The 19483-nt window shown below is 30.4% G+C and overlaps 1 protein-coding gene across 2 annotated transcripts; it reads left to right on the top strand.

Moving 5' to 3' along the window:
- The first annotated feature begins 7674 nt into the window (after window positions 1-7674).
- On the top strand, window positions 7675-13937 carry LOC100802149 (probable dolichyl pyrophosphate Glc1Man9GlcNAc2 alpha-1,3-glucosyltransferase). Of its 2 annotated transcripts, none has more exons than XM_003532654.5 (5): window positions 7675-7956; window positions 9377-10288; window positions 10936-11142; window positions 11782-12019; window positions 13527-13937. In XM_003532654.5, exons 2-5 carry the CDS (start codon window positions 9536-9538, stop codon window positions 13934-13936), a joined length of 1608 nt encoding a protein of 535 aa, XP_003532702.1. In that variant the 5' UTR covers window positions 7675-7956; window positions 9377-9535; the 3' UTR covers window position 13937. The 2 variants fall into 2 exon arrangements, with proteins under 2 accessions (XP_003532702.1, XP_014634302.1); XM_014778816.3 differs by having other exon boundaries at window positions 7689-7956; window positions 9318-10288.
- Window positions 13938-19483: the final 5546 nt, after the last annotated feature.

The following is a 19483-nucleotide window of genomic DNA, read 5'->3' as shown; positions in this document are numbered from 1 at the left end:
ATTATCTTCATAAAACTTTGGTTTATAATTGAATCCCAGATTATTAGCGTTACATATGATAGGTCTAATCACCATGAAACTAATATACGAATAAAAATAGACAAATTATTATTTATTTTAAATATTTTATTAACATTTCACATTTTTCTTTTTTTTATTAGTTGTAAATCTTATCATACCTATCATTTCTTCTCTCTAAATTAGAAGTCTGACAACTAGCATGATTGATATCAATGTTCTTCCACCCATAAAAATATGTGTCCATTAAACACTGAAATTTCACGGGTGTTGTTAGATGTATCTAGTATTATTGTTGGTGTACCCAACACTTAAGGAAAAAAAATTGAAATATCCTTAATCCGTAAACCTTTTAAATTGATCCGTAAAAGGCTTATGAATCAAGTTGATCCGTAAGTCTTTTATAGATCAACTTGATCCGTAGAAGCCTTACAAATCAACTTGATTCGTAATGCGCTTAATATTAACTTGATCCGTAGAAGCTTTACGGATCAACTTGGTCCGTAAACCTTTTATGAATTAAGTTGATCCGTATGCACTTAATATCAACCTACGGATCAAGTTGATCCGTATCAACCTTACGGATCAACTTGATCCGTAAACCTTTTATGAATTAAGTTGATCTGTATGCACTTAATATCAACCTACGGATCAAGTTGATCTGTATCAACCTTACGAATCAACTTAATCCGTACAATTTATGAACTATCCTCACGCACACACATTACAAATGCGAAGAAAGCGCATAGACAATTTTGACATTTTAAAAAAATGCTTGATACACCTAGCAATCTCATACTTCAACACTAACACCATTTTCTACAGTTGCTCCGAATTCTTTGGTCCCATTTTCGAAGATACAAATCAAAATAACATTGGAAACCATCTACGAAAAAGAAGAAGAGGAGGAGGATGAAATGGAGAAAAGTTCTGAGACGCATGCGTCCTCTTCACCACCAATATTCTTCCCAACTATTCAAGCTGTAGCGACATGTTCGTTTGAAATCACAGCGTTTTTTCATTTTTTGGTGTCGTTCGGTCATAACTACCAGCATGCATAGACCGTAGTAGTATAAAGTTTTTTTTATTTTTTTTATCGATATATTCATTTTTTATTAACAGAAAAAATTAAATTCATGATTTTTTTTTCTCTTTTTCGTCTTTTCTAACCACTCACTCAACCTTAATTATTTATCCGTAGTAGTATCTAATGTAATCCATCATGATCGAGCATGAATATTTTTGAAATTTCATGGTTTATGTAGAACTTTAAGTGTGACTTCCAAGGTAATCAAGTGTGCAAGGTAATTTGTCTTCTTTTTTACATTTGGTTTTGGTAGCTAGGTTGCATTCAAAGTTCAAAAAATAAAAAAATGGAAATAGTACTCCTTTAATGTTTTAATTAAATTTCGAGGAAACACTAAATATAAGAAAAATAATTAGTTTAAAATAATGATATCTAAAAAAATATTATTTTAAAATTTAAAACAGTGATGGATCATTAACATTTTTTATGGAAAAGAAAATAAATGGTCAAAATAAAATTTTTAAAAACATAAAAGATTAAAATAAATTTTTTTAAATTTAATATGTCTTAAAGTAAAAAAATACTAAATTAAAATGAATCAAAAGTAACATTTAGCCAGAGAAAACAAACACCAAAAAAAAATTATTCCTTTAAATAAATTTACTTAAGTTTAACTTACCTCGGATTAATTAAAAAAAAGGCGATATATAAGAGTAAAAAATAAAAACGCGTAGATTTTTTTCTTCTTCTTTTTGATATCACATCTAGACATCTATGACCAATAATTAAACCTGGATTGCAAGTCACAACTGTAAAATCTACAAAATTGTAGACCACTAATAATCTCCAATTCTAGAGCGCGGTTGTGTGCACGTCATTTTGCTATTTTTAATACAGCTTCTAGAATGGAAAAAACGCTTCGCTGTGAAATCTACTATTGTGAAGCAAATTAAGACTTTTTCAGGCATTAATGAGTTGTCACGAATTAATTTCCACCAATAATTCTAACACCTTGGCCATCTCCACCTCCTTCGTTAGTTAATTTTGACTCCCTAGGCCTCAACGTATATATGGTTGCACACCCCCATTCTCCCAAACCGAACCCCCAACCTATTCTCATCATCTTCTAAAAGGTTGAGTTTCTTTGATCAAAAAGAAAAGGTCAAGGAAATCAAAGGGTTAATTTGGTTATAACAATTATTATTATTTCTCATCAAATTAAAGTGTTGATTTGAAGAAGGATATGGTGAAGGAAGTGAGAGGCATCCAAAAGTACTGTGGAGAGGTTGCACCGGCTCTCCTCATAACTCCTCATAAAAAATATTCCCTTCGTTTTCCAAGGTTGGAGCCAATCATTGAAGAAGGGTCTGATAATATTCAAGGCCTCCAGATTATGCCTAAGAGGATGCTGTTTCTTGTTCCTGCATTGATTTCTTTTGGTACATACTACTTCTTGTTGTACAGCAACGTTAATAATTAATAATTAGTGCCGGAAAAAAGAAGAAGAAAAAAAGTTGATGAAAGCATGTTAATTAATTAATTAATTTTAGTGATTTGCACACCGGGAGGGGATGTGTAAATAATATTTATTTTATATTATTATTATTATTATTATTATTATTATTATAGACTGATTGATTTTCAAGATCAACTTTCTGCTAGGCATCATGCACCAAATATTAATAACAAGTGGTTTTTTAATTTGTATTTTTTGTTTTGGATTTATTAATTCATTGTCAATCCCCCTGGCCTCCCCCATAAAAAAAAAGAGAGAGAAATGCAAGGAGAACAAATTAACCTTGACAATATTAATGCAAACTTTATTTACAAATTAATCCTCTCTCTCTCACAGATCGACTATATGTTTATCATCGTAATATTTTCTGGAGATGAATTAAACTTTATGTGGATCCAGATACACTCAATTGAATTGATAGGAATCGTTATTACGCATCAAGTTTACTAAGTCAAGCCTTGAGAAGTTTCCAAACTAAAGTTGCAAAGATAAGTTTGTTTCTATCGCTTCATTGATCATGCACGCATTAGCAAAGTACTTTCTACCTTTGAAAAAGTAATTAAGTATAGTTTAAAAAAAATAATGCAACTGCATAGATTAAACGAAAAAATTAAATATTAAGATCTTAATATATATTTGAGTTATTTTATATATAACTTAATTGGTCATTAAGATGTAACAGAAGTGACAAGTAACATGAATCATCTAAGCCCGCATATGTTAAGGATTCAATATATGACTATTTGAATAGAATAACACATGTGAGTACATCTCTGTATATTCGGTGTGAGTGTTTACAAGAATTGTTTGTTTGATACTAGGTGTCATGAAATTGTTAGTATTTTTCATTGGTTGTGTTGTGTGAATTTTTTTTTATATAAGATTTTTTGTTCTTCTCGGTAGAGATTGTTGAGCTAGGTTATGTGGTTCGCTTTTGATGATTATGATCTGTTAATATGGGGGACAGAAGTGCTTGGTGTGCACATAAAGAAACCGAAAGTGAGAGGAGAAGAAGAGATGGATTATGAAAAGATATTGTAGTGGCAACGGTACTAATTAAATAATTAACTAGTTAACTATTGTGTTACGTGCTTGGTTTGGAAAGGTTGCCTAGGGGGCTGGTATATGGATGTTAAATAATTATGTGTTTGGAGGGGGTTTGAAATTGTATGGAGATTGGTTTAATTAGGACACAGTTTTTACATGTAAGTGGGCTAAAAATTCATTAATTGTTACGTTTGAGTTTAATTTGTTTTATGCATGGGGCCAGCTGGGAATGATTTGTCTCTTATTGCATTGTTTTATTTTAGTTTGTGATTGATTTTTTTTTCTTTCCGAAGTTATTTCTGGTAGTTAAAAATTATCAAAAAATTATTTAGTACATGTTTCCATCAAGTAATTTTTATTAATTTTTAATAGCAGGAAAAAGCTGACATAAAATGACTGCCACATCACAATATAATAGAAATATTTAATGGAAGAGACTAAAACATTAAACAATTTTTTTTAAAGAGATTCAGACCTATCAAATATTAATTGAGAGATTAAAAATAAAAAGCAACATACTTTATCCTTAAAATAAGTATGTTTTGAATTTTTAGCATTTTAACATAACTTATTTGTCAATTTTCTCATTAAGTATTGACAAAAATTATCATGAAGTGACATACATCCAACTTATCTTATCCTCAAATTATCCTATTACTCACACATTCACTGCTTTCTCGATGGTTCATCAGTTTTCACCACCAATGTTCCCTAATATCTAATATACCCTTATCTTAGTTAACCTATTAATACTATTCTCCTGATACTTCATTATCGTCTTCATCATTAATTTTTCACTTAATCCTAAATGAGTAAATGTTAGCAGCCTACATCAAACACTGCGCATTTGCAGAAATGTCACCATTGTCAACAGACACTTAAGCTTCAGAGAGTGCTAATCTAAAACTTTAGTTTCTACCAATATCGCGCGTTTAAGTATTTTAAATTTGCATGTTTTCATAATGAACTAAACTAATTAAAATGTTTGAGTTAATACTTTATTATAAAAATCCACTTATCATTATTTAATTTTGAAAATTTATCATCTCTATATTTATAATTAAAATATAGGTTTATCTAAAAGCAAAAATAGAGTAAATGAGATCATACTTAAGTCTAATATGATCTGTTTTATATTTTTATAGTCTAATTCCAAATACATCGTGAATATATTTTTAGGCTTGAGTCTCATCTTATAAAAGTCTCTCTAACCTATTAATCCATTTAAAGGTTAGTTTCATATTAAGAAATGTAAAAAATATTATTTTTTAAACAAAATCAAAAATTTTCATTAGAAATAATAAGACAATTTTAAACCATAATATATTAACAACATTTTTCTACAAATATTACATATGAGATATTACCAAAGTTTTTTACATCTTACCAAAAAAAAAAGTTTATATTCTTGTTATCCATCTACTTTATACGAATTAACCTATTTCAAACATAAATTAAAATTATTTGAATAAAATAATTATAATATTATATATCATCATAATAATAATTTTATTATAAAATATTATTGTTAAATGAATCATCCCATTAAGTTTAATATATATTTTTTAAAGCATGTAGTCCAACCTCTTTAACTAAATATGTTTTTTAAAAAGTTTGAATTTGATTTTTGTATTAAATAAGTCGAATCAGACCAAACTTTAAACGGATTGAATCACAAGTTTCCAACATATTATTTGATTGTATTTAATTTCATTCCTAGATTTATGGTCTATATTGGTTTTATTTATAATTTACTTAATATTTTATCCTTATTTGTTGACATAGTGTATATGTCTAATTTGTAATTACATACTTTATTTTTATATTCAATATATGAATTAGAAAATTTCAAGATGTTTATATAAAATTTAAAGAGAAATATATAACGAAATCGAGTATTTATAGCATGCTTGGTATCACATCATACAACTCAAAACACACGTCCAATTCTCATCATCTCATGTTAACATAAAAGCTATTTTGGATAGCTTTCAGTTTTCACGTTTTCTATCCATTTTTTTCTTCTTTCTGACGCTGAACTAAACACATTTAATCGATTGATTTGAGGAAATTGTCATGGGTTGAATTGGTTCAAGTTTGCAAGCTATGACTGAATATGGACACTGATATTTCTTATTATGAGTTTCCCCCTGTTTGCTCATTACAACTTTTAGCTAATGTCTCAAGGGTTTATTTCCCTCGTTGTAATGCTTACCACTATGTTTTGTTTTAAATTTGACTTTTAAATATTAATCCATAATAAAAAAGGACTAGTTCAGGTTCATGGTATTGTTCACCCCTAAAATGTAATCAATGTAAAAAAATATTTAATTGTGACAGTTGCTAGAAGTATATTTTTTGTCTATGAATCTTAGCTGACGTGTATCTCTTAAATACATTTTGAGAGAAGACAACCAATGTGCTAGTTAGTGTTTCTTGTTTTTGGTTTTATTTTTGTCCAACTATAAATTTCTTAAATATTTAATTTTTTTCATATGTATATTTAATATTTTACTTTTTAATATATTATATTTTCAACTCATTAGCAAGTAATTTCAATATAAAGACCATTACTTTGGAAAATGATCTATGAAATTTACTAATTATATTAATTGTTTTTTACTTATTTATACCTAATAACATCCCTTAACCAATATTTTGCTTGGCTCTAAGTGCAATTTTAACAATTTCCTCTTATTGATATGTTATTAAATATTAATTACATATGTATAACTTGCAACGTGAAAGGGTAGAGTAGAGTGATGACAATCAGAGCAATATACTAAAACGGACCCCCTTCCCATAACTAAAAAGAATACTAGTTAATATTTGTATGAAATATTTTGTTTTGATTGAAGTTTTTTTGAGAGGAACAAACTTACTTCATATCATTAATAACAAGTGAAGAAATACAAAGAAACATAATCAAAGTTGCGGATGCTAGCATAAGATCTTGTAATCCTAGTTAAGGTGTGGATTACATGATTGACATGCCTCCTAGAGAAACTCACCATTGAATTTTGTAACTAAGGCATCATGGTTTTGCACTTAGATAAAATGCAATTAAAATGTGACAGTCCAGTTTTTGAAGAATTCATGTTATCAGACACCGTTTTGCAGTCTATCTCAAATGATTGAAGTTCACTGACATATAAGCTTAAGAAAGGAAATTTAATTATTTATACTTTTATTGGTACACATAAAGTAAGCAAAATTTCCCCATAACATGCCAAATCAAAACAATCCTCTGTATAAGAAAATGTACAAGAAGCCAGAGAGTAACAAAGGGAAAGAAACAACACCCTTGTACAATGATAACCTGGACCCTTGAGGTTCTTCTTCGATGATAGTTTCTAATTTGAATGAATTTGAGGATCTTCGACTCCGAGAATGAGAAATGAGGAGGGCTGGTGCAACTTCACCCCAATAGTGGACAGATTTCATCTTTCTCACCATTTGAAAACCCTTTGTTCTTTGGCAGAATGAGATTAGATACAATAACAAGTGAGAAAACTTGAGTCATTTATAGATAGTTAAAAAGAATTTAACGAGGTTTCAAACCAAAAATAGTTACAGGACAGAAGGTCCAGCAATGTTAGTTAGGAACCTTGATAATCTAGTTTGCATATATTTTCCTTGACAACTAGAATTTGGTGGCAATTTTGTTTTTGGTACATATTTGGTGGTGATTTTTTTTCTTTTACTTATTTGGGATTCCTTTTACAGATTGGTGAATAAATTCTGTTACAGTTGCTATATTTTTTTCTGGTTGAATTACTCTATATAAGTTTTTATAATTTTTAGAAAACTTATTGAGTTTATCTCTTTTAACATGGAGAAATATGTAGCCTAATAAAGTAAAAAATACATTCAGTAAAAAATATATCGAGCATTGGTTATAGTTAATTAAGCTTATGAGATATACTTTATTAAAATAATTAATAGTTATACAATACCTTTAATTTATTTATACATTTCCACAATTGAAAACACTTAAATCCAAAATTCTTATAATATGCTCTTTTGTCAATATATTTAAAGATCAATTTAGATATTGACTAAATTCAAGTCGAGTTAAGTAAACACTTAGAAAAAAAGTTTTCAAATTACTTGAAGATGAATAAGTCATCTAATTTCTTGAAGAAGATGAATAAGTTTTTAATAAAATAGTATTATTATCTGTTTATTTTCGTATTACTTATTTTCTTCTAAATTCGCTCTTGCAGTCTTGTGTCGCGAGTCGCAATCCCATTCGATCTTGAAGTCTGCAACCGCCGGACACCGTCGATCTACAACCGCCGGACGTCGACGTCGTTGCGGCTCTGTGTTCGAGCATTCAATTTCATTGGTATATCCTCCCTCATTCAAACCGGGTTTTTTTTGCTGCTTCTTCTTTCCTCATCTCAGAATTCAATTTCAGATTTCTTGTTTCCCCCATGCTGTCGTGTGAATTGTGTTGTGCTTCTGTCATTTACTTTATGTCGGTGTGCGAAGGCCACTTCATTTTAGCTATACTTCAATGGTTTATCTCATTTCATGGTATTGCTATTGTGTAAAATCAGCCCTGGTTGTCAAATAAATCTGGCACATCATATCTGAATTTGTAACTCACAGTGCTCTGCTATAAAATTCTACTAGGGAGAATTTTAATTTTTTAAATATTCAATTTGCTGCAAAATTGGAGAGGTGGATTGTGCTCAAGATCTTACCATGCCCTGTTTCTGATGATTTTTTGGGATCTCCAGCTCGGTAGGTGAACTGTTATTAGAATATGTGTATTCGGCATCTTCTTTTTTGGAGAGCTGGGAAGGTTTTTAATTCATGAGAAAGTTACTCAAGGGGAGGTTGAAAAATTGGAGTTACTATAAAATGTAGGTATTTAGTTGATGAGAATTATCCAAGTTTTATATGATTTAAGGAATGGAGACACTGCTTCTAGGCTTTTGCATTGAGTAAAAATAGGTAGGAGCCTAGGAGGTATAAAAATCTTTTGAAAGAGTTTGAGTCGGAATGTTTCTTGCCACATCTTGCTCTGGTATGTGCTATGCGTAGAGCTAGTTCAGAAAGTGACCAATTTACTTTCTATGCTTTCATACACTTACTTATGCATGGAATAATTTGTTTGCTAACTTTGGGCGGTTGTACCACTTTGTAACAGTTTCTTTTAACTTGATTTTATGGCTCTTTTAAGGATAAGGAAACTAAAATTGCAGATTGCAAGTTTTACAGATCTATGGTGAATTTCGTTTGAGTGGATTCCCTCACTTTCAAGGGAGCCTCTTTTCCCCTTAGTCTACTGTCAAACAGGATTATTTTATTTGCTTCTATTTTTGGTGCCTTGCTCATTGATTTTTATAGAGGTGTCTTCACCTCCATTATGTGGAGAGCTATACGTATTTAACAGCCTTGCTGCTCTCTTGAGTCTTAACTTTATTGTTATTTCAGTTTTTAAACTAGTTTTTCCTGTTCTGGAGGATTTCTTATCCTTCCCACTATTTCTTTATCTTCCTTCTCCTAATAGTTCTTTTACAAAAGAATCAAAACTTGTCATGGATTGCATATTTGTTACCATCTCTTCTTCAAATATTTTACCTTCCATAAATGCTACAAACCTAATCATCGGTCTGTATTCTTTACTTGTTACTAGAAGATATGTGCATGAAGTTGATTATAGATTCCTAACTGTTTTGCGCAAATATCCTTTTGCAGCTTTCACATATTGGCTATCAAGGATACTCAGATAAACTTTCTTGCTAACTTTTATGCAGGAAGTTCAAAAGGACATGATTTCCATCAATACAGCCTCCATATTGGGTTGAAAATTGAGCAAATTCTGTTTGAGTGTACAAAACCAGCCTTGTTGGGTTTCAGCATTAAATACAGCATCTACATTCCTTTTATTTCTTCTATCACTCCCAAATTCTGGCATGGGAAAAGAGAAACTAAGCTTCAAAGAAGTTCACCATTCTCATAGTCCCAAAACTACTCTATGGTGGTTCTTTCTTGTAGCTACCTGCATAAAAGTTCTCCTTTTCCCATCCTATCGTAGTACAGATTTTGAAGTGCACCGCAACTGGCTGGCTTTGACTCACTCCCTCCCTCTTTCCCAGTGGTACTTTGATGAGACAAGTCCATGGACTCTTGATTACCCACCATTCTTTGCCTATTTTGAACGATTTCTATCCATTTTTGCTCACCTCATTGATCCCCAAATAGTGCACCTTCAGAATGGCCTTAATTATAGCTCCAACAAGGTGGTTTATTTCCAAAGAGTTACTGTAATACTTTCGGATTTGTCTCTTCTTTATGGGGTTTACAGACTTACTCGGAATCTGGATTCAAGAAAGCAGCAGTTGATCTGGTCATTGGTTATTTGGTCACCTATGCTTTTTATAGTGGACCATGTGCATTTCCAGTACAATGGATTTCTCATTGGGATTTTGTTGATCTCACTTTCATATTTGGAGGAAGGAAGGGATTTGTTAGGTGGTTTTGTTTTTGCTGTTCTCTTGTGCTTTAAGCATTTATTTGCAGTGGCAGCACCCATATATTTTGTTTATTTGTTGAGACACTATTGTTGGGGTGGAATGGTAAGAGGCTTCAGGCGACTTTTGATTATGGGAGGAGTGGTTACAGCAGTGTTTGCATCTGCATTTGGACCATTTTTCCACCTTGGACAGGTAAATATAATTTTTGTATCTTGAATTCATATTTGGTCATCATTTCTCCCATATGTCATGCTGTTTTCCCCTTGTTTCTGATAAATCATCACATTTAACTAATTTGAAATTGATTACTATTTGTTGAAAAAGGTCAGGAATTTTAGGTGTCTTGTTGATTTTCAGAAATGTGTAATGATAAATTGATATGTTTTGTTTCCAACTTATTGAATAATGGAGAACAAATTGGATGCTTGGTATAACCATGAAAATCATATGGGAAGAAGAGTTCTTTTATATGTCAAGGTTGTGTCATGCTGCATGGTTTCTAATGTAGATGACCAGATGTACTGAGTTTTGATCAGGTTGTATAAGAAAACATTTTATTTTTTATAATCCTTCCACAGCACCAGAACAAGAAAGAAGCAATAAATTAAATCCAAAGTAACCACCTGAACTATGTAGTATCCAAATGAGACTACTGCATGAATAGAGCAATCTTACCAAATTATAAATGGCCAACTTTGCATGCTCAAGTGAATGGGAACAGCTTTAATCACCCTTTACTGAATTATTGTATTCATTTTCCTGCGTAAAAGTGAAGATATATCAAATGCACTCTTTGCATTATTGATTTGCTTATTGATTGTTCAAATTATAAATTGCAGATACAACAAGTCATTCAACGGTTGTTTCCATTTGGCAGGGGGCTTTGCCATGCATACTGGGCCCCAAATTTTTGGGTATTCTATATCATGTCAGACAAAGGGCTTGCTTTCATATTCAGAAAACTTGGCTTTAACGTCCAGACACCAACAGGTTCATTCACTGCTGGTCTAGTAGGGGATTCCTCACCATTTTCTGTACTACCTCAGGTAAGATTTACTTTTGTATTTTTATCCTCTGAATAACTTGTTTGTTGTTAAACCAAAAAAAACACAGTGGACTGGATGTTATGACTCTGGTTAAGCTGATCACATGCTTTTGTGGTTATGTCAAAACAGATGACTGAAGTGAAGTTCCTTATTTGCTGTATACATTTCATTAGTATGAGGAGATGGAGGATGATGTTATATCATTTCTTCAAACTAGTTATCATGCACCATGACCTAGCCACTGATAGATTGTAAATTTACTTTTAATCTTGTTGAAAATATATAGCTGATTCACTGGATGATCCTTATCCCATTTTCTAAGAATAAAAATATAATGTTCACATGGAAACCACGACTTGGTGACTCAAAATCAGCACCTGTTCGACATCAATAAATGATACTTGTGAAACTCTATAATTGGTGAGAGAATGCATAATACTAGCTTTTACATTTCACACCTCAGGCTAGCTATTTCAACTTCCAAGGTGCTACCGTTCAAGTGACATCTACAATTGAGCTTGATAACTGGTTATTTGAAATCTATATCAGAAAGTTTATCAGCATTTAGTTATACAACTTTACTTTCCATTATTCAAAAGTTTCGTCAAAGCATTCATTTTTCTATTTACTAATATGCAGATCAAACCATCTGTGACCTTCATAATGGTTCTTCTTGCCTTATCTCCTTGCCTTTTCAAGGCTTGGAAGAATCCACAGCCACAGATGATTAGTAGATGGATAGCCTATGCTTATACATGTGGCTTTCTTTTTGGGTGGCATGTACATGAGAAGGCATCACTCCATTTTGTAATACCACTTGCAATTGTTGCGGCACAAACTCTGGAGGATGCAAGACATTACTTTTTGCTGTCAATAGGTGCGCATTTAATGTTAATTCATTTGTTTTCCAGCTTCTAATGCTTTTATTTTTTTTTCTTTTTTTTTCTTTTTTTTTCCTTCATTTTTTTAATGATTTAAAAATTGAAGGAAAAAAATTGATATATAAGTAAAATGAAATAAAATATTATGAAAAATGTGTGTATACTTAATTACATGTGATTTTTATATAACTAGTGGAAAACACAAGTGATGCATGTACCCCTTTGATGACAATTTCACTAAATGTGATAAAAAAAAATTTCAATAATAGTTTGCCAATTGCTTTAAGTTTTTGCAAATATGGTCCTTCCTATCCTATTGTCATCTATGCCCTAGGTGTATATAGATTTGTCAGATGCTAGTTTCATACATTTTATTTCCCTTTAAAATGAACGAGAAGCCTTTTTCCATTTGGTTATGTGTAAGACTGAATGAACACATGAAGTTACTCGAGCATACTTAAGGTTTTTGGTTAGTTGTCAATACAAAGGGGGGAAATGAAAAGATAAGCAGATTTTTCGTTCATATCATAGAACCTTGTACAATATTTTATAAATTAGGAGATATGAGTTTGTGATATTTAAGAAAGTGAGAGAATGTCATAGAAAATACAGAGTGAAAAAAGAGTAGTTTCTCTGAAAATGAGATTCTAACAGGTAATGAAACTTGTGATGGGCTCTGGTGCCTATAGGATATGTGACAAATAGGGAATGATGCAATACAAGTGTACATGGATTTTGCACAACTGAATAAACCATGAAAAAATTCTACATCAGCTTTATCTTTTGCAGGTAATCTTGCTTTTTTTAAATATCATCTACAATCCACCAAGCAAAACTTTGTGGTTTGAAAACTTTTGACAATTAGTATAACCACAACTACTACTGCAATTGTCACATAAATCTTCATACACCCTTTATAAGCTGGTAATTCTTAGCCTTGCATCTGTTTGTTAGTGTGTTTTGGTGCCTTCTATTATTTGAGTACCCTCTGTTAGTACAGCTGGGTTGCAGCTGTCAGTTTTGTTAGTTTTTGATGCTGCTGGGGTTACAAGGTTGTGTTAACTCTTGTCTGTGTATATAAAGAACCCAGGGTTCTCTCTTTGCAAGTAATAATATTAGTTCAGATTCAGTTTCTCTCAGTTTTCTTTCTCTACTTCTCTGTAATACAGTTTTCTTTATACTGTTGAGATTTATATTTTCGTAACCCAACTACTGCTGAGAATCTAAGATTAAGTATACTTGTGAGACAAGCAACTATTCCAATGTTGCACAACATTAATCAAGCAGAATAAAAGACAAAAGCAAATCTATAGCAACAATTATTCTATCCAGTTCCTCCTTTAGCTTGGCTATATTGTTTGCCTTAAAAAACTTGCTTTTAATGACCGAGACTGCTTTTGGATGCCAAAGAAAACAAGTTGCAAGTCTCACCATTTTGGTATCAGTGCTATTCTTTTCATATTTTTGTTTCTTTGAATTTACCCATGTTACTTGTGTGTGCAGTATCTTGCTATTCAATTTTTCCACTACTATTTGAGGCACGAGAGTATCCGATCAAAGTATTGTTGCTGCTTCTGCACTCCATTTTAATGTGGTCAGGATTTTCAGCACAATTTTATGATGGGGCTGAAGCTACAAGAGTGCCAACTGCTAATTCAAAGAAAAAAGCTGATCAATTTGGATCTGAAGGTAATTCGGGTGCAACTGTGAAGAAAGGTTTTGCTATTGGCTGGATTGAGAGGATTTATCTGATAGGTCTTGTAGTTGTAGAGATATGGGGCCAAATTTTACACCCTCTACTTTTTGGTGATAAGTTTGCATTTGCACCCCTCATGTTGATCTCCATATACTGTGCTTTTGGGATCATGTACTCTTGGATTTGGCAGTTGATATCCATAGTTAAATGTCGTTGAATTTTGGACTGTCTGCAGTTGATATTTGATTTTCTTTTTATGAATTTTATATGCGGAATTTGAAGAGTCAACATTTGATTTAATTTTGTAGTTAAATCAAGTCACTGTTTGACATGATCCCAAAACAATTATTAATCCATAGTTAAACAATTATTTGATCTTGCCTTTGCTGCCTCAATAGGCACATAATTAGGTACTGTCCAGATTCATCTTTTTCTTATGTAGGGTGGCTTAACTGGCATGAGTAGTTTCTGAGGAGAAAAATAACTTTAAAAGTGACCCAATTTAAACATATGCATTAATCTTGATAGATCTCTCTGCTAATAGCACCACAAAATATGAATAAAAAAAAATGCAATTTTTTATCTGCTAGATAATATTTGAATTGTCTATCTGTTCTACCATTTTTATGAATAAAAAAAGTTAAAATATATTTTTTATCCTTTATAAAATAAAAATAAAAATTAATTTTTATTCCTACAATTTTTTTTCTTTTTCAGTATGTCTTTCGTCTTTAGCAGAATGTCCACTTAAGGATTGAACATCTTAAATATAAGGATTGAAAACGTAAAAAAAAAATTCATAAGAACAAAAATCAAACTTTTTAATTTTACAAGAATGAAAAATATATTTTAAAAAAAAAATTGAACAAGTTCTGTTAATTGCATAAATTCCCGGGTAGAATATTTAGTTTTAAACAATCTATGTCTAAAATAAAAATAGCAAAATATTACAACTTTAAACATTTCAATATATGTCATATGTGCTACATATATACAAACAGAGAAAGAAAAAAAAAAGTAATCAAATACACCAAAACTTAAAGGAGCTAGCAATGACATAAAGCCCTAAAATAGTACTTCCTTTATGGCAATGAACGAATACTCCCCAACATGTGATTCAGAAACTGGTAAATTGGGGCAAGACAAGCCCTGAATGGGTTTGCATGATCTGAAACCCTCCATCTTGAATAGGAAGCAGCCCTGTTCTTTAGCCTTTCCCAGAAAGTCACAAAGCAGTTTTCGTTTTTGGTAATCAACAACGCGGCAGATTGTAGGTAAACCGAAGCTGCTCGCTTCACCAACTCGTTTCTGATAGCAAGGGTCGAGTTAAAGTCATTTTCCTCATACAAGGTTAAATAATAGCTTGTTGGTGTGTTACATATGATGTCCTTCAGGCTCGTGTATTGCAGAGTTTCAATGATATCTGAGTCTCTAGCAACTGAAGAGATTCTGGGGATTCTCAATGAACGTGTGCTCTGAATCTCTTCTCTTTGTGTTTCCATTGTTAACAAAAAGCCATGTGACGTTGAATTGCATGCAAATGAGGCCATGCTGATCAAGTATACGAATTGTTGTTTTTTTGCAAATATTTGAAGTTTTAACTTTGGTATATTGTTGGGGGAAAGAAGAAAAGGGATGTGCATGCATTATTAATTTCTATATTTGGTGCAATAAGATCACCTTTGAGGCATGGAAAGGTAGAGAGAAAGAGAGACAGTCAGAGTTTGGGGGAATTACTCACTATATATGGTTTCCTAACTTTCCTTTGATGTAGGGAAATATTCTCCAAATAGAGGGTTAAATTGCAGGCTTATTAGCATTTATATTGGGAAAATTAAAGAAAACAGCCATATTTCTATCACAACCTTAATACTTGCATTATGATTTACGTGATACTTACAAATCATATATAGAATATCAACAGTGTTAACTAGTTATGATTCATATTTAAGAAAAGGACATTTCTGAACTGCCAATTTTGATATTCTGACTTTTCTTTCTTACATTTTTTTTTTATAAAAATTATCTCTTTTTTTTAACATCATTCATTACATTTCTTACTTCTCATTTTTCCTTTTCTACCATTGAGGTGTATACATGCCAACGGGTGTGAAAAAAACCTTTCTTTCTAATCTTGACAAATACATAATGATATCATGTCTTTTGCCTGAACATTAATTAATTGATAGCCTTGTCTTTCGCAACAAAGTTTGAGAAAAATGAAAGCCGTGAATCTCATCTCATAGGCTAAAAATCTGGTTTGTTGATCAGATTGGGCTGCAAGAGAATCTTATAGCAATATGGCCCACTTTCTCATTATATTGGGTTTAGTATGACTCTCAAATAAGAATGACAATGGATAGGATGGGTACGGAAGAAATGATTCTTATCCACATTGAAAAAAAAACTTACCCCTTATTCACTCTTTATTTGTTGAGTATTCATTGGAAAAATACTCATGAATTTTCTTGATATCATGGAAATTTCAAATTTAAATAAATAATTTTTTCGCATAAAAAAGGTTGTGGTTCGTGCTTCCTATCGTGGTTGAAGAAGAGAGGAACAAAATAGAGGGTGAGATGTTGTTGACTGCTGAGAAGGTGAAGGACAGGGGGCTAAGGGTGTGATTTAGGGTGTTACTTAGATTTATTAACTAGAATTATTTCTTTAAATAATATATATATATATATATATATATATATATATATATATATATATATGTAAGGATTTTTTTTTTTAATTTCATGGGTATAACAGTTATCCACGAACATAGATATATTATGATATTCATATCTTATCTATTAACATACTCGTTGGTGACGAATATTCATTTAAAGTATTTTTTATTTATTCATGATGGATTTTATTTACAGATATCTAGGAATATAAATTTTTTTGTGATCCCTACTCTCAAACATGAAAAAATTAAAATAATTTTAATAACTTTAATAAAAAAAATATAAAACATATTAAAATTGTCTTAAAACTCACTTGAACCTTCACAACATCCGTATGCGTGGAAACTCAATTCCTCCTTACATATTTTATTATTAAAAAAGAGTAATAAATAAACTTTTTATGGGATAAATCCCCTTGAGCTTGAATATCCTACTTATTAGATAATTCAATAAACTCGGTCAAAACAAACACTAGGCTTCAAAGACGTGGCTCCACGACACACATGTCCAGCCAAAAATAGTTTTTAAGGATTTCCTCTGTTTCTGTTTGGGTAGAATCCACAATTCCACATGCTTGCTTTGCTCTTGCATTTGAATTTTAAGATGAATGGGACCTGTGAGTGTCTAATTGGACTCTAAAAGCCCAAGAATGACGTTAGTGTTAGTGTTAGTGATATGTAATTTGTCATTTAAATATTTGATTTATCAAATTGTGTCCCATACATTGGACTTTTGTGATTTCATCTTTCTTTCCAAGTTCGTTCTCTTCATTTTATATGCACATTTTACTCTAATACACACTGCTTTAGTCAGCTAACTTGTCTATCGCGACTCTTTTCTTGACTTGTACAGATATGTTTAAGCCATTGATTTGGATGATGCATTAATATTATTGGATATATTATACATAAGAATTAAATAAACTACTCGATCTACTATCGTATATAATAGTGCAAATGAGACACAGATCAGACAATATTATTCCAATAATTGTATTAATTTAATCAACAATTTACGGTTTTATATATATATATATATATAAGAAGAATAGTAGACTATTAAAATAAATAAATGGTAGTTGAATGTTTTGTTTTAAAAGAATGAGATTATCTTCACAAAGAAAACTACAAAAGGAGGAATATAATATTTTATAAAAAAAAATGAAACTTAAATGATATTATCTTAACAAAAGATATTTATGTTCTAGAAAGAAAAGGAGTTGTATTCTATTTTTAATCTCTATATATATCCTTCAAAAAAACTCCAACCTGGATGTAGTGTTGTCCGTTGTTATATAGGGAAGGCACTCCAAGTCTCCAAGCTGGTGCTCTGTTTTCAAATTATTGCATTGGGAATATCAATCCATAGTATATTAGTGTTGTCTTTGTTTTCGTAGAATATCATAATTTTTTTTGTCTATCTAGTCGTCCATGAGTGATGACATGCAAACCTAAAAGGTCCAGAGCTTCAGTAGTTTTTTTGGATATAAACTAAGTATCACAACTCATATTTACAAACAAATATCATATATTATTATAATTTAATATTTAGATGAATAAAAATCGTTTCATATATATAAAATTACTTAACAACTTTAATTTTTTTTAAAAATACCTCAAATCCAAACGATGCACCCAAAGCAGTACATTATCTTTTAATAGAAACATTACTATCAAACAAAACCAATCTTAAGTATTGTAATAACAATATAATATATTTGAAGTTTAGTTGCCAAGACAGAAATTGCATTTGTTTAAGAGTTGTATTATCACAAATTTGATGTTCTGATAAACTCTATATGTAAAATATTGAATTTATAACATTATATATTAATAATTTTAATATTAAATGATAAATATATTTTCTTGCAATGTAAAATTTGTATAAATCCGAATTCAACTTTTTTAATGGTCTAAAATTGGTAGTACGATGAATTGTATTTCAAAAAAATCAAGAAAGTATGTGGTGTCAATGCTCGATGCTAGCTTAGGTCCCCGCCGTCTACGATAAGAATGCATAAGATAGTAGGGGTAGACTTTGACTTATCACTGGTAATTTCCACATAAATTATTCTAATTTGTTTTATCCTCTTTTTAACTCAATTTTAATATCCCTTTTATAATTTTTTAGATTTATTAAGGATGGTTAAGAAACAAAAATAAATATTTTAGAAAATACGTTATAATATTTTAAAAAATTAAAAACATTTAATTCTCAAATAAATGATAATCAATACATCGATTTAAAAGAAATAATAAATACATTTTATTGAATGCTTGTAAAATGATTAAATATTTTATTAGCATGTGTGGTTTGAGTAAATCAACTTACATCTTTTAAGTCTAAAATTTAAGTCTATGAATAAAAAAATGTGATTAAAAATAGAAATCTTACCATTAATAATAGATGGGATATATCAATAAAGATCCATGATCAACAAAACACTTGAATACTTTACATAAATATTATATTATGATGACTCAAAAATAATATTTTTGGATTATCATATCATGCAAAGTATGCATCAACATTGAATTCAAAGTTTAAATAAAAGATTAGAACTCAGCTTTATAGCTTCATTCACACCAACCATTTGCTAATAAAGTTTTAATATTTTCAACCTCTAGTAAAATAAATGTTTTCTTATTAAATGTATCTTTGTTCCTATTTATAAGAAATAATTAATTTATCAAGACCAATAAAACTAATTAAGTTAACTATTTTTAATTAATCATATCATTACTTTAAATTTTATTTCAAAAATACTCATTAAATTAATTGATTTACGATCATATTTAATAATTTATTCATTTTGTAAGGAATAACTTTTTTCACTATTAAATATGACTTATTTCATTAATAATCTTTACAATAAATAAGTGTATGAAAAAAAATAACAATTAATATACTTAAAGTGAGCATATGTTTTTAATATTCAAGAAAAAAATGTACTTATCTTTGAACATATAATAACAGAGGTAGTATTTTAATTATTGTAAATACTTTTATTTTTCTAATGAAAACTTTTTAAGTTTTATTTTCTTGACCAATACTTATTGACCTTTTAAATTTGCCAATGATTCCAT

The sequence above is a fragment of the Glycine max genome, chromosome 8, assembly GCF_000004515.6.
Source record: "Glycine max cultivar Williams 82 chromosome 8, Glycine_max_v4.0, whole genome shotgun sequence".
Taxonomy (NCBI): domain Eukaryota; kingdom Viridiplantae; phylum Streptophyta; class Magnoliopsida; order Fabales; family Fabaceae; genus Glycine; species Glycine max.
Note: the sequence above shows the minus strand (reverse complement) of the source record. Positions and strands in the feature narration are given on the sequence as shown.

Coding starts and splice junctions, on each gene's coding strand:
- LOC100802149 (XM_003532654.5), top strand. CDS start 9,536: ATGGGAAAAGAGAAACTAAGCTTCAAAGAAGTTCACCATTCTCATAGT. Junction 11,143..11,781: donor CATTTTCTGTACTACCTCAG/GTAAGATTTACT, acceptor ACTAATATGCAG/ATCAAACCATCTGTGACCTT. Junction 12,020..13,526: donor TTACTTTTTGCTGTCAATAG/GTGCGCATTTAA, acceptor TTGTGTGTGCAG/TATCTTGCTATTCAATTTTT.